Source organism: Lepidochelys olivacea (assembly GCF_965140295.1).
Source record: "Lepidochelys olivacea isolate rLepOli2 genome assembly, chromosome: 2".
Lineage (NCBI taxonomy): Eukaryota > Metazoa > Chordata > Testudines > Cheloniidae > Lepidochelys > Lepidochelys olivacea.
This window is the reverse complement of record NC_140412.1, coordinates 259,969,665-259,996,556: the sequence shown is the minus strand read 5'-3', so window position 1 is coordinate 259,996,556 and position 26,892 is coordinate 259,969,665. Positions and strand designations below refer to the sequence as shown.

Here is a 26,892-nt window from a genome sequence, read left to right as displayed (position 1 = left end):
TAATGAACGGTCTGTGTATTCTAATGGGTGGGATTGTATGTAAATTCTGTGGGGGGAGATGTGTTGTGAACCCTGGGAAGTGTTCTGAACTTCAAAGGACTGTACTGAGAACAATGTACCAGATGTGACTGGACTCTTGGGAGAAACAGTATCAAGCTGTTTGCTTCTGGAGTCTCTAGGGAGAGGTGAATGCAAATCCCTTACCTCCTGGCTATGCAAAAACCAACCTTTTGAAGCTATGATCTGAGGATGGGACCGCTGTCTGCTGATCATCTGTTCCCAGAGTCTCAATATCAAAGGTCCAACTGCATAAAAGACAAACTAACCTATTCATGGGGGTGATAGTTCGGAGCTCAGGCTGTTAAGAACTTGTAACCACAGATAAACTCTGTGGTGGGGTTTGAAGGAATGACTCCTATCAGAGCCCATGTTGGAGTTGTAAACAGGGTAAGCTAGTTAGCATGCATGGAAGTTTTATTGTTTTTAATGTTTTCTCTGTAATGCTTTCACCTTTAGTATAAATGTGCTTGCTTAGGAAGAGCTGTGTGGTAACTTGTAACTGCTGGCAATTGCAGCTGTTCATAGCCTTTGGAGAGAGAGCAAAGCACAGACGCTGGCCTGTTTACGCTGTCTGATTTACTGGGAATATCGCCGTGAAGGCAGTGAACTGTGCAGACTGGAAAAGTCCCAGTCAGGAAGGAGAGAGACAAAGGTCTCTGCTCAAAAGAGGTGACAGCTACGGAACCAGGAGCCTGGATGGCGTGCCCTCGAGGGACTGCAGAGGGGAGATACAGGCACAGGCAAAAATGTACCTTATTTTTAAGCTTCTTTTTTCTGTGTTCTTCACAGTCCTTTTCTGTCTTACTGAGTGTGGCAAGTTATCTATTCTGCAAAGCCCACAGAGACAGAATTCATTATTTATCCAGAGAAAACGCTCTCATTTAACATCTATACCTAGAAAGCTACCACCGTGGGTGGTTTTTTTTTGTTGTTGTTGGGTTTTTTGGTTAACGTGTGCATTTATTTATTTATTTATTTATTTCGGTCCCTATTAGGAAACGCCTACAGAGAATGCATGGGAAATGGGACATGGGCTTCCAAGATCAACTACTCTCAGTGCGAACCTATTCTGGACGACAAGGTCTGTATCTCTCTTTCTCTCCATTTTTCTAGGTGTTGTCATTTTTATCAGCATACTAGAAAAGAAGGAGCGTCTTGTGGTTAAGGTGCTAGTCTGGGACTCGGGTGATGAGGATTCTATGTCCCAGTGGGACCTTGGGCAAGTCATTTACTGTATGTGTCAATTAAAAACGGGGAGGGTATAGTACCACTCCCATTCTTTGGTTATGTCTGCACTGCAACCAGTGGTGTGACGTCAGCACATGTAGACGTCCTCAAGCCAGCTTGCTCAAATAACAGCACTGAAGTCACAGCAGCACCGAATAGCCGCTTGAGCCCATATCCTGAGTCCTGGGTGGGTTCAGGGGCGTGCATGGGAATTTAAATGTGAACGTTTTTGGAGGGGCACATTAAACACACACTAAAGAAAGGTTCACGTGACACCACCACCCCCAGATTTCTCAGGACGTCTCTAACAGGGACACCCAGGAGCAGCTCCCCCGGGTAGCAGCACTCTCCCTGTCTCTGCCGTCCAGGGAGGAAGGAAACAGCAGAGCAACTGGCTGTCGGCTGAGCTCCTCCTCCCTACGCCCCTACATCTACAGCCTGCTGCTTTTCCTACCCTGCTGCTGCAGTCCCAGTGCTGCTGGCTGCTTTGCAGAGCCCCGCTGAGGTGAGTGGGGCGGGAGGGGTGGGTGTGTGAAGGCAGAGGCAACGAGGGACTCCAGCAGGGGGTGAGGAGCTCAGCTTTCTCCCTCCCCAGGCTGCAGGGACACATGGAGATTTTTTTTCAGGGGCGGGGGAGACCATGCCCTTGCTTGCCCCCCTCTCTGCACACCCCCTGGGTGGGTTTGTGCAGCCGATGCTGCCGCGGCTTCCCTGCCATTGTTGCTCAAGCTAGTTCAGGAGTGTCAACACGTGCAGCCTAGACGTACCCTCAGTCTGTCTGGTCTGCTTAGACTGGAAGCACTTTGGGGCAGGGACTGCCTCTGACTGCACGCTTGTGCGGTCCTTAGCACAATGGGGCCTGAATGTCGTTCGGGGCCAATAGCTGCCACTGTAATACTGTTGTTACTACGACTGCTGAACTAATCTATTCACTGCTGCCTGATGGGTTTTTACCGCCTGGTCCCGCAAGGTACATGGCCTCTTTCATTCCCAATCCTCAAGCTCATTTTATCATCAGCAGACACAGGGAGAGCCCACAATAATGGAGTCCTGTAACGGAAGGGTTGGACTGCACCTGCCTTTAGCAGAGCCAGCACACCCTGTAATACACGAGAGCTTACGGAAAGGTTATGCCTCTTTGTTGAATTTTACGGACTCTTTCAAGAAGGCTGGAAGCTTTGTGGGAAATCCTGTGTTCTCAGATTGGCAGCCTCGCCTCGTAGATGAAAGGGAAGTTCACCTTTGCACAGAGCACAGGTTCAGCGCCCATGTGCTAATTTAATCCTTTTTGTTTCTCCAACTTGTAGTTTGTAAGTGGTACCTAGGCTTTGTGCTAGCTCTCTGCCCAGGGGTGAATTTCACTTCAGAAGCACAGGGATTTACGGATACTACTTTGTTTTTTCTCTCCTTTCCTGGAGAGGTGCGAGGCCCTTTACAAACATATGCCAAGATGAAGTCCCACCCACCTGAAGAGTTTATAATCTAAATTAGCCCTCATTCTAGCAAAGGAGAGAGGGCAGGGAGGGAAGCACCAAAAATATCTGGCTCATGTTCAGAATTCAGTTGTTCATTCCAACTTTTTGCTTTCGTTTAATGTGACTTGTGTGTTAAGATGGATTAAGAGCAGGTGTGAAAGCAAGAATAGACTGCACAGGACTCGCCGTATTGCCAACCCCAAGTATTCAACATTCATGAGTCAGACAGAGCTCCCAAAATCCTGAGAGTGCCTTAGAAACCATGATTTGTTTAAAAACATAAATAATAGGCTGCTTTTCATTTCCCTGTTGGTTGGTTTCCGAGCCTTTAGAGTACCCTCAGGTCACGTTTTTCAAGCTCTTCCCTGCAACCCTGTGGGCTAGACACTTACATTTATTTTAAAAATGAACCCTGAGCTTCTCTCACATCCCATGACTCCAGGAACTGGGGCCTGAAGAAAAGCATTGCATATTGTGAGACCTGCTAACACAGCAGGAGAGGTGTTAGTGGTGGTAAGCTCGGGAAAGGAGGTGAGCTTTAAGGCAGAAATTGGAGCTGGCATGGGAGAGTATGTCTGTCGTGCCATCACGGGAGGTGATTTGCACTAGGAGTGCAGTCACAACCCATGACTTTTGTAGACCTATCCTGAGACTGACTGGCGCACTGGACGGGGGGGACAGCTCAAGGCATCGAGGGTGGCATAAGGAAAAATCAGTCACCAGTGGAAGGAGACAAGGGACTCATTACGATTTAAAGGAGTGAGTAGAGCCTAGTGCACCGGGAGAGAGGGTAGGTGGGAACAGATGTTCAGATGGAGGCGGGAACAAAGCCTTGAAGGTGATTTTAGTGCAAGAAATATGTTTCCTTTAACTTAGGTCAGGCAGGTGTGGTGCACTCAAGCCCAAATAGTAATGTTTGCTGTTCCTGTCCAGGGAAACACATTCTGAACCCACTTCTCCTTTTTCTTGCATGACTTTGAACAATTAACATCCTCGTAAAGGCAAATGCAGATGAGCTTTGTTTGCAGGGATTGGATAGGTGTTGCCACTGCAGTAGGGGATTTTCTCCTTTGCTGTTTGCTTTAAAATCCTACAGCTATGATAATACGGTAAAACTTTTTAAACCTATTCCTTAAGTATATGAAAGCTGTGATTTCCCCGCCCCGCTCCCACTCCCCAGAACTTTCTGTGTTTGCAGAAGCTTAAAAACTCATTTAGTAGATCCTTAAAGGGTTATGACAAACTTTACAAGTATTAAAGTTTATGAATATTCCTGAAATACCTAACGGGCGCTCAGATGTCAGAATAAAACTTGGGTTGATTTGTGAAAAAATGTGTTCCCCACAGATTCCTTGTAATCCTCTTTTTGATTAAAAGTGAGGTGCACCCACATGCATTCCCTATTGTTACTGAATAATCATAACAGATGCCACAGATTGGCGAGTTGGTGCCAAGTGACCGCATCCATTAATCTGTTTTTAATATAAAAAGGTGCCATTTTCAGACCTGGATGCTTAGGCTAAATCCTTATCGTCAAAGCAGGCTGGGCCCTGATTCTTCAAATGTGACTGGTGCACCAGGAGCAGAACTGGAAACCCTCAGAGCCAAAAGCAGAAGCTGCCTCAGCTTTTGCTAAAGCTAGCTCCTAGCTGGGGCAGTAACAGACACAGGGAGCAGCGGGGAGAGGGGTGGCCTTTAGCACACACTCACGAGGGCGTTCCACAAACACACGTGCTTAACTTTTCTCTCAGGAATAGTCCCATTGAAGTGGGGCCCCTTATGTAAATAGGGATGGCTAGCGCATCATACTCTGGCCACTCAACTTCCAAATTCCCCCTGGGTGATGGGCAGTGCCCCTCTCCCTGCACTTTTGGGTGACCAGGAGTCCTTATCAACTGATGACTGTTCGGTAGCATCCCGGGAAGTTGATATGTGGTTTTAGCTCAGCAGGTTTGCACCTCATGGAAACCTTCCCCATACCTGGCCCAAAGTAACATTCTCATTCGCAGGCCATGCGAGAGTGCACAAGGCGCTGTAAAAGGGGGACTTTCTGTGGCTTCTGTGCGCACAGGGCATGTCTGGTTTTGATCTGCATACGCTTGGCGGGCGACCATGTTCTGACATTGCTAAGAGAGAAGGGATGAGAAGTAGCTGCTTTAGGAGACAGAGCAGGAGCCAACAAATGTGGCTGTGTATCAAAATGGGATGTCAAAGCCCCCAGGAGCTTAAAGGAATATTTTGGGAGAAAATACAGAAGCCTTGAGTTAGCATAGACAACTGGGCTCCTAGTTTCCTTTGTCTCACAGGTCAATTCAAACCAGCCCTTCAAGGGACTCTAGAAAATTTGTGTGTTGTGTGCAGTAAGACCAAGGCAGCAGACAGCGTCAGCACTAACAGTCAGGGCTCCTAGACATGATAGTTCAGTGCAGGTACAGGATGAAATCTAGACTGACCAGACACTCTGCAAAGCCTGCAAAGGGGTTCAGTAGGGAATCTGCTAGAGATACCTGCCCTTTCTGCAGGAACTATCTGGGGCTCAACCAGCAGAAAATGAGATCAGGGTGGGGAGATGTGCTCAGTTAAGAGGAGCTCGGTTACAGGCAGATGTTGAGTCATTGGCCATGATGGTTTGGAGAGATTAGGGAATCAGGCTCCAGCTGGGACAGGGAGAGTCTCTTGAAGGAAGAAAGAAGTCTAGCGTTTATTTGAACTCTGACTGTAAAGAGACCATTTGGACCAGCCCTGTGAATCCAAGACACTGAATTGGTTGTCCTGCACCTGGTCCCAGTTTAACTGATAGAGGCTGACTTGAAACGATGTTGCTATATGTGCAGCATGACCACGTTATCGGTAATGATTGTCACTATGTCATATCAGCCAATCGGTCCCATTCTAGTGTGTGTAGCATGAGCTGTTCCTATCTGGTCGACATGGCTGATAGGTCATGGCCATGTTGCTCTGTATATCACGTGACTCTTTATCCACTTGTTAGTGTTAGGAGCTGCCTCATGAGCTAGCAGCAGGATTTTATCCTGGTAACTTCAGAAGTGCAAAACTGACATCAGCTACTTGAACTGAAGACATAATCTGTCTGGCAGCAGTAGTAGATTGTTATCCTCTATGTGAGCAAGACATTGGGAAGGGCGGGGTTGGGGCTGCAACATAGAGTTTACAAATGTGGTACATTAGCAGAGCTTTCATTGGCTGCTGGGTGGGTTATGTTGTCTGTAGGAAAAAAATTGTCAGCCTTTCTGCAGCACTGGTTCTGTTGCTCCCGTTTCTACACATGATGTAGGGTGACCAGACAGCAAATGTGAAAAATCAGGACGGGGTGGGGGGTAATAGGAGCCTATGTCAGAAAAAGCCCCCAAATATCAAGACTGGCCCGATAAAATCGGGACATCTGGTCACCCTAACATGATGTGAACTCTAGCATAGGCGGACGGTGGGTGGCTTTCCCATCACAGCAGCCCAGTGTTGTACAGGCACTAATCTCATGCGTCTCTCTATGGGTTCTGAGTTTGCCTTGGGGAAAAAATCACCGACAGCAAAGGTGGTCCTTTTTCCTCTCCAGTGCCAGTGTTTGAAAAGGGAGTTCCTATATCCGATGAAGCGAGCTGTAGCTCACGAAAGCTTATGCTCAAATAAATTGGTTAGTCTCTAAGGTGCCACAGGTACTCCTTTTCTTTTTGCATATTTATGAAGTTTGTCTTCAAAACTGTAACTGTAATGTGTGCAAAGTTAAAATAATAGGCATGACGCAAATGAGATGAGTAATATCTAATTTACAATGTAAGCTCTTCTGGGCAGGAGGAAATATTATATTATTTCCAGAAAGTGCTTAGCACTCAAATGGCATTTAAGCAAAAAACTTACAAACTCAATGAAAAATTGGAACAAAAGGAAAATGTTTCTCTTTATTTTAAGATTTTTTCAGTGGAAAATCCTTGCTGGTTTTCTACCAGTGCTACTGTTCATTTTAATACTGCATTCCTAATACCTGCTAGCATGGGGTATGGGCTGCTTTTTTCTGACTGCAGCTCACAGACTGTAATCTTTTATGTATTTGTTGTCAGAATTAATTAGTTAAACACAAAACTAATCCCCTTGATTTCAATGGGCATATTAATGTGCTTAAAACTAGACCCGTGTTTGCAGGATCAGGGCCTAGCTGATTTATTCTTACAATACCTGTGACAGAGAGAAATGTACATTAAAGTTTTCCTCAGAGCAAGTCTCTGTCAAAACTGGGTGTAGAATTTGGGGGCTCCCAATCCTGTGCTCAGATCACCAGATTCCAGCTCTTTCAAATCTTTATGAATTAAAATACAAGCTTGAAGGATCAGGCCCTTAGTTTGCAAAGTGCTTCAGTGACACAGAATATTATTTATTATTATTTATTTTTATGAGACAACTTTAACCATTAGAATTAATATTAGGGAAACCAGCCTGACCTTAACACACTTAACATTAAGCCTGACCTTAATACTGTTATTTGTTCAGTAACACTTAGCTACTGAACAAATAATATCTGGACATCTAACAAAGAAAATTAATTTTGCTGTCTCGTTTCCTGTCGGAATCATGAGAAGTTTGTCTTTCCAGAGTCATGCCTTTGACGCCCTGGCTGGCTTTAAGGTGTGAAGATTTAAGTAGTATAAGCCAGGTAACACTGAATCCTATTGAAATTCCACAGAAAAGTTCTGTTTGGCCAGATCTATATGGAAAAAATTCCAAACTGAAACATACGTTGTGGTTAGAAGAACTGCATTTTATGTCTGGACAATATGCTTGGCTAATCCATAAACTGTAGCCCTTGGGTTATTATAATAACATCATCTTAAAATCAAGAAAAGTAATTATAGTTTCCTAAACTGATTAACTGTTCCTTAATGTCAGTGCTCAGAGACTCATGCTGATTTAATCCTGTTATCTCTTTACCTCCAGAGGAAGTATGCACTCCATTACAAGATTGCTCTCATCATAAACTACCTGGGGCACTGTATATCTATAGGAGCGCTTATTGTTGCCTTTATGCTTTTCTTGTGCTTGCGGTGAGTAATCTATTCATATTTGGTTAATTTTCTTGGGTGTGTGACGATCTCATGTTACTCAGTCTCTCTGATAACCTCCCCCGGATTGTGTATGGTGTTGAAAAACTCTATAGATCTAATTCTTCTCACTGTGTATGCAGTTTCCACTGATTAGTGAACATATAATACATCAGTGATGTGCTACTGCTCTGAGGGCTAAGACCCCTATTTATATTCAGAAGTAAAACTGAATGATTTAATGCTACAGCAGAGAACCTGTGAATGCAAAGAACCCTTGATAAGGGAAGGATACGTGAGCTGGTATTTGAGTGGGTCAGCTTGCAGATTGCTATGCAAATGCATGGAAATGAGGCGTGTTACATGCTAGCCGATGAGTAAGGGCCTGATCCAAAGTCCTCTGGGGTCAGTGGGAGTCTTTCCTTTGACTCCAGTGGGTTTTGGATCAGGTTTTACTTGTTCCATCACCCCCGTTAGATGGGATGAAAACTCACTAAGTGTTTGGGATTGTCACCCCCAGTGACTAGCCTGCAAAGAATAAATCTTGATCCTAATTGCAGCTCCCCTGGCTCTTGTACTGGCTCTCAGAGGAAGCACTATACATTGGCACTTGAGAGAGAGATGCAGGAGCCTGCCCGTGAAAAGGAAGGGAGCCTCCCACTCAGGATCCTGGGACTGGACTAAATCTCTGTTTTGGTCACATGTGTTGTCCTTTGACGAAAACCCTTGCTAGCACCATCCGTGTTCATTTCTGCTAAGTCCGTCCACCAGCCTAGCCAGCTTTCTGAATGGATGTGCGCATAATCATCTGCATGCGGTCAGGAGCTGCATGTGCGAACTGGGCGTGAGCCAATTCACTCAGTGGAGTCTTTCCATTGACTTCAGTGGATCAAGCCCACCAGGACAACTATCAACTTCCTTCGCCTTTTACAGTGCTCAGAAATTATCCTTCTCCCATTGAAATCCTTAGGAGTTCACCTAAATAGGGACTGTGCATAAACTGAATAAGGACCTTTGGATTTCTCTTCTGTGTAGGTTCTTATACCACCATCATCACTGGGCAGCCAGGGCCCCAGACTAAGGGGAGGTGAGTCACTGAAACCAGATACGAGCTCTGCTCTGGGAGCTGGGAGCAGGAGAAGTTACTACCATGAGAGCAAGGCCCGGGGAGAGGATATGGGACTTCTGGGGGACACATGTGCTGGGGGAGAAACAGTTGAAAATTACCACTGGTTAATTTTACGTCATTGACTGTTTTCAACTGGGAGCCATAGTTGTGTGTGGTTTTTGTAGGGATTACGTGATGGACATGAAGGGATGCAGATGGCGTGAGTTAACATTGCTGCAGAATTTGGCCTATCATATTGCAGAGCCTACTCAAGGCCCTGCTTTTGGGCCACCCTACAGAGAGCAACAAATGTATCAACATCTGACCCATCATCTTCCCCTGCCCTTCCCTCCCACCCCCAAAATTCTTTCATGGAACATCCATACTTGAGTAGTGGAAGAAAAAACATTAACGTCCAATATATCTGAGAGCTCTCCAAGAAGGGAATCTGACATTTCAACCTTCCAGACTCTTTCTTTATTGTTTCGATATCACTGATCACCATAATGTCTGGGCACCTTGCTTAATTTATAGCTAATAAAAGATGCAAATAGTTCATTTTAACTACATTCCCTTTCTGAATCTAAATCTTTTATAAATGCCTAAGTAAATAAGGAAGCCTCAGTTAGATAATTATTTATAAATGTATAATTTGCCTAGCTTCTAATATAGAAGTAACCTAGTTGCTCTCTTCTAAATTAGTTTTTTGCCTTGTAAACCTTGAATGCAACCCTTAAGCCCAGCAATCAACTTCAGGGTTTTGAATTAAAAATGATGGCAGTATTTTAGTGGGTTCTGTTCTCAATAGTCTCTTATACCATGTTCATCACTGTAGTATCTGCTTCCTTTATAGATGCCATGAATTAATATATTACCTAATACTAAAGTGTCTTAAAATGATCATCCAATGTACCATACAGCACATATCTGGGTTATTTTAGTATCAAAAGTCCCTACGAACATTGCACCAGATCCTTGGGGGGGAGGGATAACTCAGTGGTTTGAGCATTGGCCTGCTAAACTCAGGGTTGTGAGTTCAATCCTTAAGGGGGCCATTTAGGGATCGGGGCAAAAATTGGGGATTGGTCCTGCTTTGAGCAGGCAGTTGGACTAGATGACCTCCTGAGGTCCCTTCCAACCCTGATATTCTATGATTCTTGGCTGGTGTAAATCAACATTAAGCTCCATTGATCTCAGTGGTGCTGCCCTCAGAGCCGCTGAGGATCTGGTCCATTGTCCATGATCCAGGTTCCTGTTGTGCAGCTGTTCTTTTTTTTTTTTTTTTACCCCAAAATTATCTCACACATTTTCCCTAAAAATTTATTCTACAAGCAAAACAGCAATGGCTTTTTTCTGGGGTTTTTTTATTTATTTATTTATTTATTTATTCTGGGTGTATGAGGGCACTGATTAGATAGGAAAAATAAGGGAACTCAGAATATTCTTTCATAAAATAAGCAGGACTACATGCTACAAACAGCAGTAGAACCATCAGCCAGAACCAAACCTAATCATTTCTAGCTGTCTTTCTCTTCTCCCCTTCCCCCTCCCAAGCCATGTCCTTAGCTCTGTGACCCTCCTTACTCTGGCATTCCTGCTCCCAAGCCACAGTTGCCATGGAAGGAAGGCTCCCATGGATGGGGAGTACGCTGTGGAGCTGCTGCTCCGTCTTCTCACCCCAAGTCTGTCAGCTCTTCCTTTGCTCTGGCAGGGCAGGTAGAAGGGAGCATCAGTCCCAAAGCTAGTAATGGACTCACAAGTCATTACTACCTGATGACTCTTTAATGGCCTGTGTGAAATAGGGCTGGGGACTGTCAAGTGAGTACCCAGTGAACCAGATGTCCCTATCCGAGATGCCAATGCTCTAACTGGCAAAGAGGTTAAACTACCATCTCATTCCTTAAGGTGGTCCCTCAAGGTCCCGGCTGAGGCAGCGCCGGGTAAACCTGTGCTGTTTTATGGGCAGAGCAGCGGACCTCCTTCCCTGGTGCTGCCAGTCTGACATCTGTTCACGAGGAATAATAGCCATTTAAAAGAAGCAGCAGGCTCTCTCTGCAGGGGCCAGGTGCATTTGTTCCATGCTGCTCGTCTTCTGCAGTGTGCTTTGGAGTATGACTCATTGCCGATTGCATGGTGCCTTGCTACCACGTTAACGCAAAGGCTGCATATTCTAGGCACGGATATTAAAGGCCTAAGTCATCCCTCTGCAGACACAGATCCTACCCACACATAACTAAGTGCAGAAGCCATTAAAGCTGGGTTTTTCCACTAGAGGAATCCTTTTAGAAGACAGCATTCATGCAAAAAGAAATATAATGAGTTGGTATGTATCCCTTTGCTGTTGATCAGAAGGGAAAATCTCCTAATTTCCACTCATTAAAATGTGGTTAATAGTACCCTGAACCGTGGTGTGATGGTTCTGCTAAGCAGGTGACGACAGTTGCCGTCAGCCCCTTTCCCCGCTGCACATCCCCTTCCTCCTGGCGAGGTGAGGGGAAAGATCCTGAACTGGGAAGTGGCCAGGCTCTGAGAGCATAGGGTTGCCAAGCATCTGTTTTTTGACTGGAACCGTTAAAAGTCTGGTTAGCAGCGCAGTGTGGGCCCGGGGCTAAACTGCCTGACCTGGCTCCGTGTAGCTCCCGAAAGTGGCCGTCAGGTTCCTGCAGTTCCTAGGCGCATGCCATCCCTAGGGAACCACGACCAATGGGAGCTGTGGGGGCAGCACCTGCGGGTGCAAGGGCAGCATGCGGCGCCTCCCTGGCCGCCCATGTGCCTAGGGACCACAGGAACCTGGTGTCTGCTTCCTGGGAGCCACGGTAAGCGCTGCCGGGACCCAACACCCCCTCCCACACCCCAACCCCCTGCCCCAGCCTGGAGTCCCCTCCTGCACCCAAACATCCACCCTCATACCTCAACTCACTGCCCCTGCCTTGAGCCCCCTCCTGCACCCCAAACCTCTCATCCCCAGCCCCACCCCAGAACCCACATCCCCAGCCAGAGCCCTCACCTCCCGTACTCCAAGCCCCAGCCTGGAGCCCTCTCCTGCACCCTGAACCCCTCATTTCTGGCCCCACCCAGAGCCTGCACCCCCAGCCCAGAGCCCATACCCCCCCTGCTCTCCAACTCACTGCCCCAGCCCGGTGAAAGTGAGTGAGTGAGGGTGGGGGAGAGTGAGTGATGGAGGGAGGGGGGATGGAGCGAGCACGGGGCGGGACCTCGGAAAAATGGTGGGGCCTCGGGGAAGGGCGGGGCAGGGGTGTTCAGTTTTGTGCGATTAGAAAGTTGGCAACCCTATGAGAGCAGCAGCTTCCCGGGTAGCCAGGAGCTGGAGAGAAGCTGAATTCGAAGCAGAATCCTCAGGAACCATATGCAGAGCTGCGTGTGGACCAGGCTGTGACTGGGCGCAAGTCTGCGTGGGACTTGGGGGGGAGCAGCAGCGGCTGCGCAAGGAGCCAGTGGGGAGGGGCCCCAATGAGAGAGACTAACTGGGCCTGGCTTAGAAACCCGCAAGCTCCTCTTTGTTTGACTGGAGACTGGACTGTTGCGGGCACCCCAGGCACTCGGCCTGAAGAGTCCCATCTCCACTGGACTGCCATAGGGGCCCAAACCAGAGCCGCTATTGCTCACCTGGAGCTGTAACTGTTTATGCCTCTGTGCCAGGGTATTTGCACCTTTCCCTTTCCTACCAGCCCTGGTAAATGACCCTTTCCCTTCGCAATGTGTCTGAGTGGTTTTGGGGACCCAGCAGGGCTAGCACCTACGATGCTTGCCTTCAAGTGGTAGTACACCTGACATGTGACGGGCCCCCTAAGGGGTTTGGCAATCATTTAACTCCCTTGTAAAATGCTTTCCTTCCTGTAATACCAGGATGCTGTGAAAGCTTGCAGCTAGACAGCTGTCAGTGACCATTATTAGCACTCGCCAACCCCATCGCCATGATCACTGAGACCCGATGGCCAGGAACCAATGTTGTTATAACTTTTGCTCTGGGGAAAGCCTGCATCTTTGCTGTGCCAAGTGTGGATGGTAAAAATCTGTGAATTTTAAGAACTCTAGGTGGACAAGGGAAAACATGAACTTGTGTTTGAATGAGTCAAGCTACAGGTTTTACATGAAAATGAGGAAAATCTTAATGCGCTCATTATATAAGTGCAGCCTTGCAATATTATAATGAGGATTTATCAGCCCAGGCACAAAAATCTTCTTGAGACCACCCTTCATGCTGTGGTGGTGACTGTGGGGGGAGGGAGGAGGTTTTGCTTGCCTGACAAAGTTACTGACCTGGGGCAAACAGAAGTTTACAAGGTTGGTGTAAGTGTAGCCAGGCTGTCCAGTGGTTGAAATAATATGCTTTAAGTATTTGTAGAGCTGGTCTCATTTTTTCTAACTTTCAAATTTTTCCCTTTTTTTTTTTTTCAAAATATTTTTCAAATGTTTTTCATGAAAATGTTTACTGGTTTTCAGCCAGCTCTAAGTGTCTGTGGGTATGTCTGCACTAAAATAAAAGACCCACGGCATTTCTGCGGCTGGCCTGGTCAGTGGGCTTGGGCTGCGGAAATAAAAATTGCAATGTAGACATTCGGGCTCTGGTAGACATGCGCTCAGCAGTCTGGGCTCTGAAACCCCATGAGGGGACTAACCAAGATTCCTTTAGCTCCTTGGTAGGAGCCTGTGTTTTTGGAAGAAGAAGCGTCCAAATCTCCATTCCCCCAAGTCACATGAGTACCTTTGACTGTCTCTTGATCCCGTAGGCTGCTGAGAAACCTCTGCCAGCTGATGAAGTATCGCTGGTAAGGATGAAAGAGGATGATTAAGTGGCATACAGAAACCAGTCAAGGGAGAGGTAGCGCGTCCCTGCAGAGATGGCTTAATAACATGGAGTACGAGGACATTGCAGTAGCAAATGCTGAACACCGGGGAATTTACCAGATTGCACAGAGACCTTGCACAATTAATACCGACTGAGACTTAAAAGTTCACCGCATTTGATGTGATCATAGCAGTATAGGCTCAGACATTTACGCATCTGAATATACCTTTCTGTACTCATGCTTGCAAGGGAAAAGAGCAATTCCCTGTGATGAATGCAATGTAGCAGGTGTGTGCGTTATTCCATTCTCTCGCTAACCTCATTTAATCCACTTCTGCCTGCCAGTTATCACAGCAGGGCATGAAAAATGAAAAATACTCTTAAATGGTAACTTAAACAAGTGGCATATTTGAGACTGTATTGCAAAAGCTGGCAGTGCCGCGATGTGTTAAAAAGATGCTTGGGGACAGGCTGAAGCTGAGCACTCAGAGTGTAGGTTTGAGAATGCAGAATTCTGCACTCTCCATTATGCATTTATGTTAAAGGTTCCCCTCCTGCTGCAAGACTGAAGGAAAGATCTCTGCAAAGAAACGCTACCTAAGCAGATACTAGAGAGGCGTTGTTACAGCCTTTTTCGGTAGGGAACGAAAGAGCTGAAGTTCCTATAGTACATAAGCTGCGGAGTGGTCCAGTGGCCAGGGCACTGATCTGGGAAACCTGATTGCTAGTACTTGCTCTGCCACATACCTACTCTGCGACCTTGGGCAACTCACTGTCTTTCTCTTTCCTCTCCCATCCTTTGTCTTTCTAGACTGTACGTTTCTCAGGGTGGGAATTGCCTCTTATTATGTACAGCACTTAGCACAGTGGGGTTCCAATGAGACTTGGGGTATCTAGGTCCTACAGTAATACAAATCATGAATAGTGTAAATATGCAGGGCTGTGAGAATGGACTACAAGCTCTTATAAGCCAAATCTAAAACAAGCCGCTTTTTTTTAAAACTTCCCTGTTATTGCTAACGCTGGTTCAGCTCTACGGGTATTAGCAACACTGAGAGCCCCAGCATAGCCAGGGGTGCCAGCCTTTTAAGCACCATATTGAATAGGTCTGCTTTGTGCAAGATTAGATTACTCATTTCCTAAAATGCCAGCAGCCCATCTACACCAGTCCTCCCTCTGTTGCTAATAACCATGGAGGTAAACTAGTCTTGGAAATGCTGGGAAAGTTTCTGAAATATTTCCCTATTGTCGACAAAGTTGAAATTTCAGTTTTTACCAGGATAGTGGGAAGGGTAAATCAGCACCTGTGAGCATCATTTACTTTACAAAAGACAGTAACATAAGGCAGTGGTTCTCTACTGGGGTACGCGTACCCCTGGGGGTACACAGAGGTCTTCCAGAGGGTACATCAACTCATCTAGACGTTTGCCTCGTTTTACAACAGGCTACATAAAAAGCACTCGTGAAGTCAGTACAAACTAAAATTTCATACAGACAATGACTTCTTTATGCTGCTCTATATACTGAAATGTAAATACAATATTTATATTCCAATAGATTGATTTTAGAATTACATGGTAAAAATGAGAAAGTCAGCCATTTTTCAGTAGTCGTGTGCTGTGATACTTTTGTATTTTTGTCTAAGCAAGTAGTTTTTAAGTGAGGTGAAACTTGGGTATTTGAGACAAATCAGACTCCTGAAAGGGGTGCAGTAGTCTGGGAAGGTTGCGAGCCAATGACATAAGGTATTTATGAAAAGAGTGACCAGAATGAATATTTTCAAACCTGGGTCCCTAAAATTAGACACTTAAGTAGAAAAGTCCTGATTTTTTCCCCAGAAATGTTGAGCACTTGCAGCTCTCATTGTCGTCAGTGTAAATGTAATGTAGATGTTCAGTGTATGTGTGCACACAGTTTTCTATTTTATCTAATCTAATTTTAGGGTTTTGTCCTGCCACCCATCATCATAGTATCTGGATGCCTTCCAAGTAAAATTAAGAGCAATTGCAAAGTCCCTGTTGGACTCTACAACACTCTGGCACTTCTCCCTTTATGGGGTAAAAAAAAAAAATCTACTTACGGTATTTGTTGCTTGTTTTATTTGCCTGATTTATTTGTGTTAGTGTTTCAATTTTATTTTGCAGGGTGTGTTTGAGTCACTGGGGTATCAGTGTGAAGAATTACCTTGAACAAATTTCTTCTGCAGCCCTTTAAAATTGTGCCATATTTTTAGTAGAAATCATAAGACAGATGATGACAAATGCAAGAATTTTCTGGGACGTGTGTGTGTCTATATAAAAACATGAGATGTTATCATATAATTAGTGATGTACTTACTGGGAGCAAAAAAACATCATCTGTGCAATCACTGCTTCAGTATTAAATTAACTTTCTCTGATCCATTTCTGCACAGAACGAGGAAAGGATAATGAAGCAGTGCCATGCCATGCACTCAGATGCAGCACATTAAGTCAGCTATGGGACAAAATCAGCCTCAGTGTTAGCATACTGAATTTCCAGCTTTACAGCTTGTGTAGACCAGCTTTATAAATCATGCTTTCTAAAAATACATGGTAATGGCTTCTACCTGGACTGGTGACTACAGTGTACGGCAACAGTGTAAGGTATTAGATAAGTCTTGGAGTACACCCATTAATGCTGCCTATATGACCCTGATACGTTAAAACTCCTTACACACTTTGTGATTACAAAAATTGAGAATTTGGAGGAAGTGTCAGGATTTTGTAGTGCCATAGTTTCTGCTCAGTAGAGTTACTTAGGCCATTTCAGTAGTGTTGGTTTGCTTTGAATAGATCATGACCCTGGTTCAGCACTGAACATAAGCAGCTGCTTGAGTCCTTCTCTATTCAGCAAACCACTTACACGCACTCTGAAGTGCTGTGCTGAGTTGGGGACTGTGTTCCCAGGCTGATCACTCGTGCGGCGACTGTGAACGTGTTTTCTTAGCATTTCCCATTGTAAAAATCCATCTGTTTGGGAATTGCTACTGGAGCCGTACTCCTCTGTTGGACTGTGTAAGATATGCCTGAACTATGGGGAAGATTGAAAGGCAATTTAACCCTTTCATTTCCAGAGAGCAGAAACCCTCAATGTATAGCCATCCTCAAAGGTCTGTACTGCTGCACTCCTCATTATTCACCATCCTTCACTGTCCTCCTGGCTGTTGGCACATAGCTTCTTCCTATTGCATACATGGCCCTGTGCTCTCCTATTGGCTGTCACGGAGAGCCCTCTGCTCTTCTGGGTTTCCTTGCCTGGCTTCTTAGCTCCCGACCCATTCCTCTGCACATGCTTCAGGGTTCCAGTTCTGTGCCTTCTTTCCTCCAGCCAGCTGTTCCTGTTCCTTTCTTTCCTCCACTCCTCCTCCTGCCCGAGATTGCCTCCCAACCTTCAGGCCCAGAAAATTAAAATCAAGAGCGAGGGGGTGAATCTGGATAAGCATAAGCATGATAGTTACACAGCCACAATTTGAGACATTGGGAATCAGAAAAACCAGAAAGTGATCAGTGGATCAGACCATGAACTAAGCCAGCTTTATGTGAGAACTCTATACCATGGAACAAGTGCACGTGATGGCATTTCCTGTCATGCATAGAGGACTGGAGCCAGTATTTTTATCAAATCCCTAGATTCTTCCCTTTTTAAAATTCCATTTTTCTTCCCTTCCTTTCTTTGTGTGCATTTTATACTGTAGGTTTACTGAACATACCCACTATTTTGTAAGTTAATTTTCTTGTTTTGTTTCCCGCATTTGCCAAAATCCAAAACTCTAATTCTTTTTTTTCACAAATATCCAAGGGAGAAAAATTTTCAATAAAGGTAACAACCTTGAAAGACTTAAACTCATGATTAAATAACCAAACAAAACGAAAATAGAATTAAAGTACTTAATCACATAATTAAGGCTGTGTGTCTGTCACGGAGGTCACAATTTCCGTGACCTTCCATGGCCTCCGGGACTTCTGCAGTGGCCAGTGTGGCTGACCCCAGGGCCACCCAAGTAGCTGGTCCCAGGGCTAGCTACTCAGGCGGTCCTGAGGACAGGCACACGGGGTGCTGCTGGAGCGGCCCCGCAGCCAACCACTTGTGCGGCCCCCAGCCAGCCGCACCGGCAGCTGCTGGGGTGGCCACAGGCAGCTGGTCCAGGGACCTCAAGAGCAGCAGTCCCGGGGGCGGCCATGGCAGCCACTGCTCGGTGGCCCCCAACAGCTGCCCCCAGGGACCATCTGACAGGGGCTAGTGTGGCTGGTCCTGGTGGTAGGGTTGCCAACTTTCTAATAGCACAAAACCAAACATCTCAGCCCCTCCCCCTGTAGACACACACTGCCCCCCCTTACCCTCCAGGGCAAGGAGAAGGCAAGGAAGAAACTGTAGCTGCCCCCTGGGACAGGCCAGTTTCACATGTCACCACTTGCTCAGGACAGTGCTCCTATGTACAGTGCCACCCAGCCCTCCAGTGCTCTGCACTATTGCTAATAATAAACATTTACAGTCATCTAGTGCTACAGTTGTTCTTCGTCTTGCATTGTTTACACGGACATTTCAAAACTCGGAGTAATAGTGTTCGAGTCTTAACATGTGAAGTCCAAAACAGTGCACAAACTCTGCATGTGGCGATTAAGAATCAGCTAGAATGCAGAAGAAATGAGCTTCAGAAAAGGTAGCAGAGCTCAGGTCCTGTTCGCTGGGAGTGGTTTAAAATACTGTAAATATGAAGTATGTTGAGCCCTGGCCTGTGTGCGTGTTGCAACTGAACCCAAGCCTTGTTTAGTATTAGTCTATTTACATATTAACCCTTGACTTGACTGTCTCCCTCTCCCTTCCTCCTGCACATTAAGCTCTAACCTCAGTAATTGGCCCATTATTCTCCTGCAATAAAGTATCCAGAGTGAGCATCTGCAGTGCTTCCCACATGGCTCCCCAGCCTTACATTTGGGAATATTTCTGTTCTTCTAGGCAACTGTCACCAACATGGCCATTTTCCTTTCAAACCACCCAGATGCTTTCCCCATCTTCAAGCTGTTAGGGGTACCAGAATACACAGACAGATCAGAACATATATACCCTGGGGAAACCCCAGTGTACTCGAGGATGTGCACACAGGCTAAAGAAAGTAGTGGACCAAAACAGGTGTTGAGCCTGGGAAAGGGATGGATTTGAAGGCAGCCTTCTCAATCTGAGCCATTTATGGTTTGCCCATTAGCTTAGAAAAAGCTAAAGAGGCCAGAGTTCCATCTGTGAAGTGGCTTATTAAATATTGCTGAAGACTTCCACTAGCAGCTTGTAACATTCAGCAAACGCGAAAGTCCAGCAGAGCTCTGTTTGGTTTCTCCTGCCAAATTTTTCATGGCAGACTTTTCAACAGATGCTTTAATTGGTCATCATTATTAATGGAACAGTACATGAATTAATAGGAGGCCACCAGGCGCCTTCAGTAAAGTCATTGTTTTCAATTAATTCCATGTAGATGATTCTATTAATTCAACTAGCTTTCTACATCACCAGCACATTAGTATGATTGCTAATTTTAATTATGTGTGTCCTCACTGAATCAGGCTCATTTGAAAACAAGGGCTTCACAGGCTCCATATTAAAACCACAAATGTATGGATACAATGATGGGGGGAACCGGGAATGAATTAAAATAATATGTGTGTGATACAAACATTATTATGTAAATCCTTTTTAGGGGTCTGATTCTGAGCCATTGAACTTAATGGGAGCTTTCAACAGCTGCAGGAAAGGCCTGTACAGAAATAGTATAGTCATTTTGTTCCCAACCCAGAGGGTATGCCAAGTAATAGTGGGTTTGCCAACCCTGGCTTCACTTTTCCTCATAAAATTTAGGTCAGTTAGATGTCTTAAATGCCTGATTGTGGCTTTTGCATCAGCCAGCCTGATACTCTGCCATCTACCCATCTTGAAGATGGACTGGAAGAATTTTGAGTGTGTTATGCTTGCATTTATTAGCAGTTTTGTGGGCACCGAAAATCCTTGTTAAGGCACTCAGCACAGTGCAGGACATTGTAAATATAACATAGGTGGAAAAGAAGGAATCCAGGTGGGAGCATAAAAAATGGACAGGATTCTTTTTAGTGAAATAAAAAAGTAATTAGTATTTCAGCAAAGAGGGAAATAATATATTACTGCGGCTAACATGAAACACATGCCTGCCTTTACCTCAATCGCTTTGCCTTTATGGGTATGGCTCAGCCAAAGTTGAGCATGGGCTGGCTTACCCGGGCAACCTTGAGTCCAGCTAGTGTGGGTAACAATAGCATAAGAACATAACAACGGCCATACTGGGTCAGACCAAAGGTCCATCTAGCCCAGTATCCTGTCTTCCGACAGTGGCCAGTGCCAGGTGCCCCAGAGGGAATGAACAGAACAGGTCATCATCAAGTGATCCATCCCCTGTTGCCCATTCCCAGCTTCTGACAAACAGAGGCTTGGGACACCATCCCTGCCCATCCTGGCTAATAGCCATTGATGGGCCTATCCTCCAAGAACTTATCTAGTTCTTTTTTGAACCCTGTTATAGTCTTTGCCTTCACAACATCCTCTGGCAAAGAGTTCTGACTGTGCGTTCTGTGAAAAAATTCTGACTGTGAATTCTGTTTTAAACCTGCTGCCTATTAATTTCATTTGGTGACCCCTGGTTCTTCTGTTATGAGAAGGAATAAATAACACTTCCTTACTTATTTTCTCCAGACCAGTCATGATTTTATAGACCTCTATCATATCCCCCCTTAGTCGTCTTTTTTCCAAGCTGAAAAGTCCCAGTCTTATTAATCTCTCCTCATATGGCAGATGCTCCATACTCCTAATAATTTTTGTTGCCCTTTTCTGAACCTTTTCAATGTCAATATATGTTTTTTGAGATGGGGTGACCACATCTGCGTGCAGTATTCAAGATATGGGTGTACCATGGATTTATCTAGAGGCAATATGATATTTTCTGTCTTATTATCTATCCTTTTCTTAATGACTGGTTTCAGAGTAGCAGCTGTGTTAGTCTGTATTTGCAAAAAGAAAAGGAGGACTTGTGGCACCTTAGAGACTAACAAATTTATCTGAGCATAAGTTTTCGTGAGCTACAGCTCACTTCATCGGATGCATTCAGTGGAAAATACAGTGGGGAGATTTATATACACAGAGAACATGAAACAATGGGTGTTACCATACAGACTGTAACCAGAGTGATCACTTAAGGTGAGCTATTACCAGCAGGAGAGCAACAAAAGGTTCACCACCACCCCCCCCCCCCCGCTCTCCTGCTGGTAATAGCTCACCTTAAGTGATCACTCTGGTTACATTGTGTATGGTAACACCCATTGTTTCATGTTCTCTGTGTATATAAATCTCCCCACTGTATTTTCCACTGAATGCATCTGATGAAGTGAGCTGTAGCTCATGAAAGCTTATGCTCAAATAAATTTGTTAGTTTCTAAGGTGCCACAAGTCCTCCTTTTCTTTTCTTAATGATTTCCAACATTCTGTTTGCTTTTTTGAGTGATGCTGCACATTGAATGGATGTTTTCAGGAACTATCCACAATGACTCCAAGATCTCTTTCTTGAGTGGTAACAGCTAATTTAGACCCCATCATTTTATATGTATAGTTGGGATTATGCTTTTCAATGTGCATTACTTTGCATTTATCAGCATTGAATTTCATCTGCCATTTTGTTGCCCAGTCACCCAGTATTGAGAGATCCTTTTGTAGCTCTACACAGTCTGTCTGGGACTTAACTATCTTCATTAGTTTTGTATCATCTGCAAACTTTGCCACCTTACTGTTTACGCATTTTTCCTGATCATTTATGAATATATTGAATAGTACTGGGCCCAGTACAGACCCCTGGGGGACACCACTATTTACCTCTCTCCATTCTGAAAACTGACCATTTATTCCTACCCTTTGTTTCCTATCTTTTAACCAGTTACCAATCCATGAGTGGACCTTCCTCCTTATCCCATGACTGCTTACTTTGCTTAATAGCCTTTGGTGAGGGACCTTGTCAAAGGCTTTCTGAAAATCTAAATACACTATATCCACAGGATCCTCCTTGTCCACATGCTTGTTGACCCCCTCAAAGAATTCTAGTAGATTGGTGAGGCATGATTTCCCTTTACAAAAACCATGTTGACTATTCCCCAACAAATTATGTTCATCTTTGTGTCTGACAATTTTCTTCTTTACTATAGTTTCAACCAGTTTGCCCAGTACTGAAGTCAGGCTACAGCCTGTAATAGCCGGGGTCACCTCTGGAGCCCTTTTTAAAAATTGGCGTCACATTAGCGATCCTCCAGTCATTTGGTACAGAAGCTGATTTAAATGATAGGTTACAGATGACAGTTAGTAATCCTGCAATTTCACATTTGAATTCCTTCAGAACTATTGGGTGCATACCATCTGGTCCTGGTAATTTATTACTGTTTAGTTTATCAATTTGTTCCAAAACCTCCTCTAACGACACCTCAATCTGGGACAATTCCTCAGATTTGTCACCTAAAAAGAATGTCTCAGGTTTGGGAATCTCCCTCACATCCTCAGCCGTGAAGACCGATGCAAAGAATTCATTTAGTTTCTCCACAATGGCCTTATTGTCCTTGAGTGCTCCTTTAGCATCTCGATCATCCAGTGGCCCCACTGGTTGTTTAGCAGGCTTCCTGCATCTGGTGTACTTTCTTTTTGAGTCTTTGGCTAGCTGTTCTTCAGATTCTTTTTTGGCCTTCTTAATTGTATCTTTACACTGCATTTGCCAGAGTTTATGCTCCTTTCTATTTTCCTCACTAGGATTTAACTTCCATTTTTTAAAAGATGCCTTTTTGCCTCTCATTGCTTCAATGCAGGGCTGGGCTTTGGCACAGGCTAGTGAGCCAGGCTCCATGCTGGGCTTGTGTTACCCACTCTGCTCTATCATCGTTGCTCTTGTTACCTCCTCTAACTGGGTACAAGTTAGCTTGGGCAGGTTAGCTGGTGCACAGCAACCTGTGTTAAACATACCCTGTGTTAAACCTCCTTTTCCAGGGCTGTGAGGGAAGTGTTGCTTCCTGCTAGCCAGGCACAAGTGGTGACTAGTGTTAGGGAACTTTTTCCTCCCTTGCCTTCAGATTTCTTCTCAGCATAACATTGCCTGGAACTGCCATCTCTCCGACTTGTTTGCAGTCACAGATTGAGGGCCCTGCATTGTCCATTTATGTGCTACTTTGTCCTGCTCAGCTGAGATTGCTGAGTGCCCTGCCAAATATGTGTGTTTCATTGGGGTAGCCCAGGGTTGGATTGTCTCTTCAGGCACATACGCGAGCAATGGTGGATGCATAAACTACACCACGCCAGAAGTAGCCCCAGCAGGCAGAGTAACTAGAGCTGCATCTCTGAGTTGCAATTCCTCCCCTGCTTCCCCGTTAGTGACTTACTGCTGATCTCTTTAACTTGGAGTTGGGCGGGGAAAAGGGAGCCAAGGCTGTGTTCCTCCCCACCAAACTTCTCCTGGAAGCAGGGGGAGTAAGCAGACAAGTCATGCCAGGGAGAGCTACGGTCTGGGTGGCTTGTGTATCATTGTAAGAGGGGTTCTTATTCCCCTGCATTGGCATGCAGTCCGAGTCACTCTCTACCCCGCCGTGAGCACAGATTGTGAGCAGAAAATGATGGCTAGACTATGCTGCAAGGTTGGGGAACCACTGTGAGGCACGAGGAACTCAGTCTGAGTGCATGTAACTTTGTCCCTCAGGTGGCTCTTGCTCATACGGAATGAGACAACTACTGCCACCAGCTAGCAGAGTTCCTCCTTTAAAACAGGGTTCTGGTCCTGGGTTTTGTTCCCAGCCCTACTGGTGTGTGCCGCTCTATGCTCCTGGCGTGCCGTGCGTGCCGTTGGCAGCTGTGAGGAGCAGCCACGCTGGCCATCCTGCTCCTGCTCAGGTTGGCCAGGCCAGCCTTCTGTCATGACCAGGGGGAATAGCAGGGCCAAAGTTGAGTGAGTGGTGCGATCTGGTTAAAGGAGGTCTCAGAGCTGCGTTGCTCAGGATTGGCCCCGTGGCTTCTGTGCACCAGGTCACAATGCCACTCACTGACCGTACATGCCTCCCTCCCCCTCTCCATCACAACAAAGGGGCCGTGGGGCCAAACCAGAATGGGCGCACTGGGCAGTGGGGCAGCCAGCGCTGTTGCTCCTTGCCACTGCCGTGGGACTGGCTCCTGCGTCAGGGCTCTCCCCCTGGGGCCTGTGCAGCCTCGCTCCACTTCATGCAGCCCGGGTCCCCTCTCAGGGATGGGGAGTGATGCTGCACCTAGGCAGGCTGGGAGGGAAAGCGGGGGCTGAGGGTGATACAGACTCAGCAGGCAATGTGCTGGGGCCAGCAGCTGCAGTGGGAGTGTCTCCACAGGGCAGAGGGTGCGTACCATGGAAACAGCTTCTTAGGGTGCCCTTGCCCACCCCACCTTTCCGCTGAGCCTGGTGGACTGGTATGAAGTGGTTCTGCAATGTCACTTGTATCGGAGAGCTTGAATTCATTGATTTCTGAGGTGAGAAGGACCTGGCCTCAGATCATCTGGTCTGATCCCTGCACATGGTCTATTATTACAATAGACTTTTCCCCCAGCTCCTCAGTAGTCCTCCTCAAATAGTCTCTGCTGTGATGCTACCTAAATTCCTGAAGTCTGTGGATCGCCTCCTTTCTGATTCCTACTGTTCTTAGGACTGTGCAGCGGGGAAGTGTGAAGGGAGGAGAGTGCATCTAAACCTTGACTTAATTATCCTTGACTGAGAAGGAGCAGTAAAGGACATGGATATAAGGGTGGAATTAGGCAGAAGAAATGAGTAACCTAGATCACTGGATTGTTCCTGGTGCAGGGAAAGGAGAGACATAGTCGCACACCAGTCTTCTGTAATTTTAAAGGTTTCAGAGTAGCAGCTGTGTTAGTCTGTATCCGCCAAAAGAACAGGCGTACTTGTGGCACCTTAGAGACGAGCAAATTTATTAGAGCATAAGCTTTCGTGGGCTATAGCCCACTTCATCGGATGCATAGAATGGAACATATAGTAAGAAGATATATATATACACATACAGAGAAGGTGGAAGTTGCCATACAAACTGTAAGAGGCTAATTAATTAAGATGAGCTATTATCAGCAGGAGAAAAAAACTTGTGTAGTGATAATCAAGGTGGCCCATTTAGAGAGTTTACAAGAAGGTGTGAGGATAACTAACACAGGGAGATAGATTCAATATGTGTAATGACCCAGCCACTCCCAGTCTCTATTCAAACCCAAGTTAATGGTATCTAGTTTCCCTATTGACAGGGTCATACAGTTCTTGTTCCAGCCACTGGCCTGTGGATACGTATCAAGGGTGGTAAACGGAGTGGAGAGCACAGCAGCTGCATTAGCAATTAGAACAAGAGATTCCACTCTGACATAATGGTGGCAGCTTTCCTCTTAATCCTTATGTTAGACCCAGGGGGTTAATTATGCATCAGCAAATCATAGCAGCGTGCTAACAATTCTGCAGCTGTGGCTGAGATGGCATTTCAGGTACAAGCCCCTGATCTCCTGTTTCTTCCTAGTCCTCCCTCTGACACGTCCACTCTCATCCTGAGAAGGTATTTCCTCTGTGCCGCTATCCTGATTTCCTACGTATCTGCAAGCTGTCCTAAATCCTGCACAACGGCCAATTGTCTACCCAACTTGCTGTGCTTCCTATTGACACAGAAAGGGACGTAGCTTGCCATGGCGCTTTGATTTTTTTTTCATGTCATTCACACTCAGGGTTTTGTGATCTACCCTCTGTTGCTGGCTTAACCCAATTTGTCCCCTTGGATCCCCTTGTTTCTTTTTTAAAAATTAATTTAATTATCTTTAACCCCTTGCGCCAGGCAGCAGATGCTGTCCTCCATGTACAGGTCTGTGCAGGAGCACCCTGGGTGATGAGGCTAGGCCTCAGGAGATCTGGGTTCAATTCATGGCTGTGCCACAGATTTTTGGGGGCAGGTCATTTAATCTCTGAGCTTATCTAAAGTGATCACTCTGCTTACAATGTATATGATAATCAAGTTGGGCCATTTCCAACACAAATCCAGGTTTTCTCACCCCCCCTTCCCCCACACACACACACAAACTCACTCTCCTGCTGGTAATAGCTTATCTAAAGTGACCACTCTCCTTACAATGTGTATGATAATCAAGTTGGGCCATTTCCAACACAAATCCAGGTTTTCTCACCCCCCCCTTCCCCCCCCACACACAAACTCACTCTCCTGCTGGTAATAGCTTATCTAAAGTGACCACTCTCCTTACAATGTGTATGATAATCAAGGTGGGCCATTTCCAACACAAATCCAGGTTTTCTCACCCCCCCCCCATTACCAGCAGGAGAGTGAGTTTGTGTGTGGGGGGGGGTGGGTGAGAAAACCTGGATTTGTGTTGGAAATGGCCCAACTTGATTATCATATACATTGTAAGCAGAGTGATCACTTTAGATAAGCTATTACCAGCAGGAGAGTGGGGTGGGAGGAGGTATTTTTTCATGCTTTGTGTGTATATAATAAGATCTTCTAAACTTTCCACAGTATGCATCCGATGAAGTGAGCTGTAGCTCACGAAAGCTTATGCTCAAATAAATTGGTTAGTCTCTAAGGTGCCACAAGTCCTCCTTTTCTTTGTACTATAAATAACAACCACATTCAGATGCAATTGCAGTAAATGAGAGCACCTGTTGCATGTATCTGGGAACAGAACTCCCTCTGTATTATTGTGGTTGACTTTACTTCATTCACTTTCTGTCGTTCTGCCCTGCCATCTCTATACAATCTATTTATTCCCCTGATGCTTGCTACCTCGTGCTCATTGGTCACTGTTATTTCTCATCTTTTTCTGCCCCTGGCTATGCATGTTGCATTGTCTTTCCGCTCCTGTGACTTTCCATGGAGCAGTGTTTGGATTTTTAAAAACGCCAGTGCTTCTGAACCTCTGGGAACTTAAACGTCATGCTGCCAATAAAGGAATAAAAATATTCAGCGCCCCAGCTTGTGTCTTGCATAAATATATTTTAAAAGACTGTGCTGCTTATAAAAACGTTTGTCACTCTAAATACTCAGCAGGTTCTGTAAAGATCCTAACTGCGACATACTCCAGCAG

General features: G+C 45.6%; 1 protein-coding gene across 2 annotated transcripts in view; it reads left to right on the top strand.

Moving 5' to 3' along the window:
• The window catches only part of CRHR2 (corticotropin releasing hormone receptor 2), a 246,267-nt gene that overhangs the window by 142,179 nt on the left and 77,196 nt on the right, over positions 1–26,892 (top strand). For both annotated transcript variants that reach the window (XM_084618204.1, XM_084618205.1), the window contains 2 exons: positions 1,056–1,141; positions 7,710–7,816. In XM_084618204.1, coding sequence (XP_084474330.1) covers positions 1,056–1,141; positions 7,710–7,816 — 193 coding nt within the window. The remainder of the gene's footprint in view (positions 1–1,055; positions 1,142–7,709; positions 7,817–26,892) is intronic.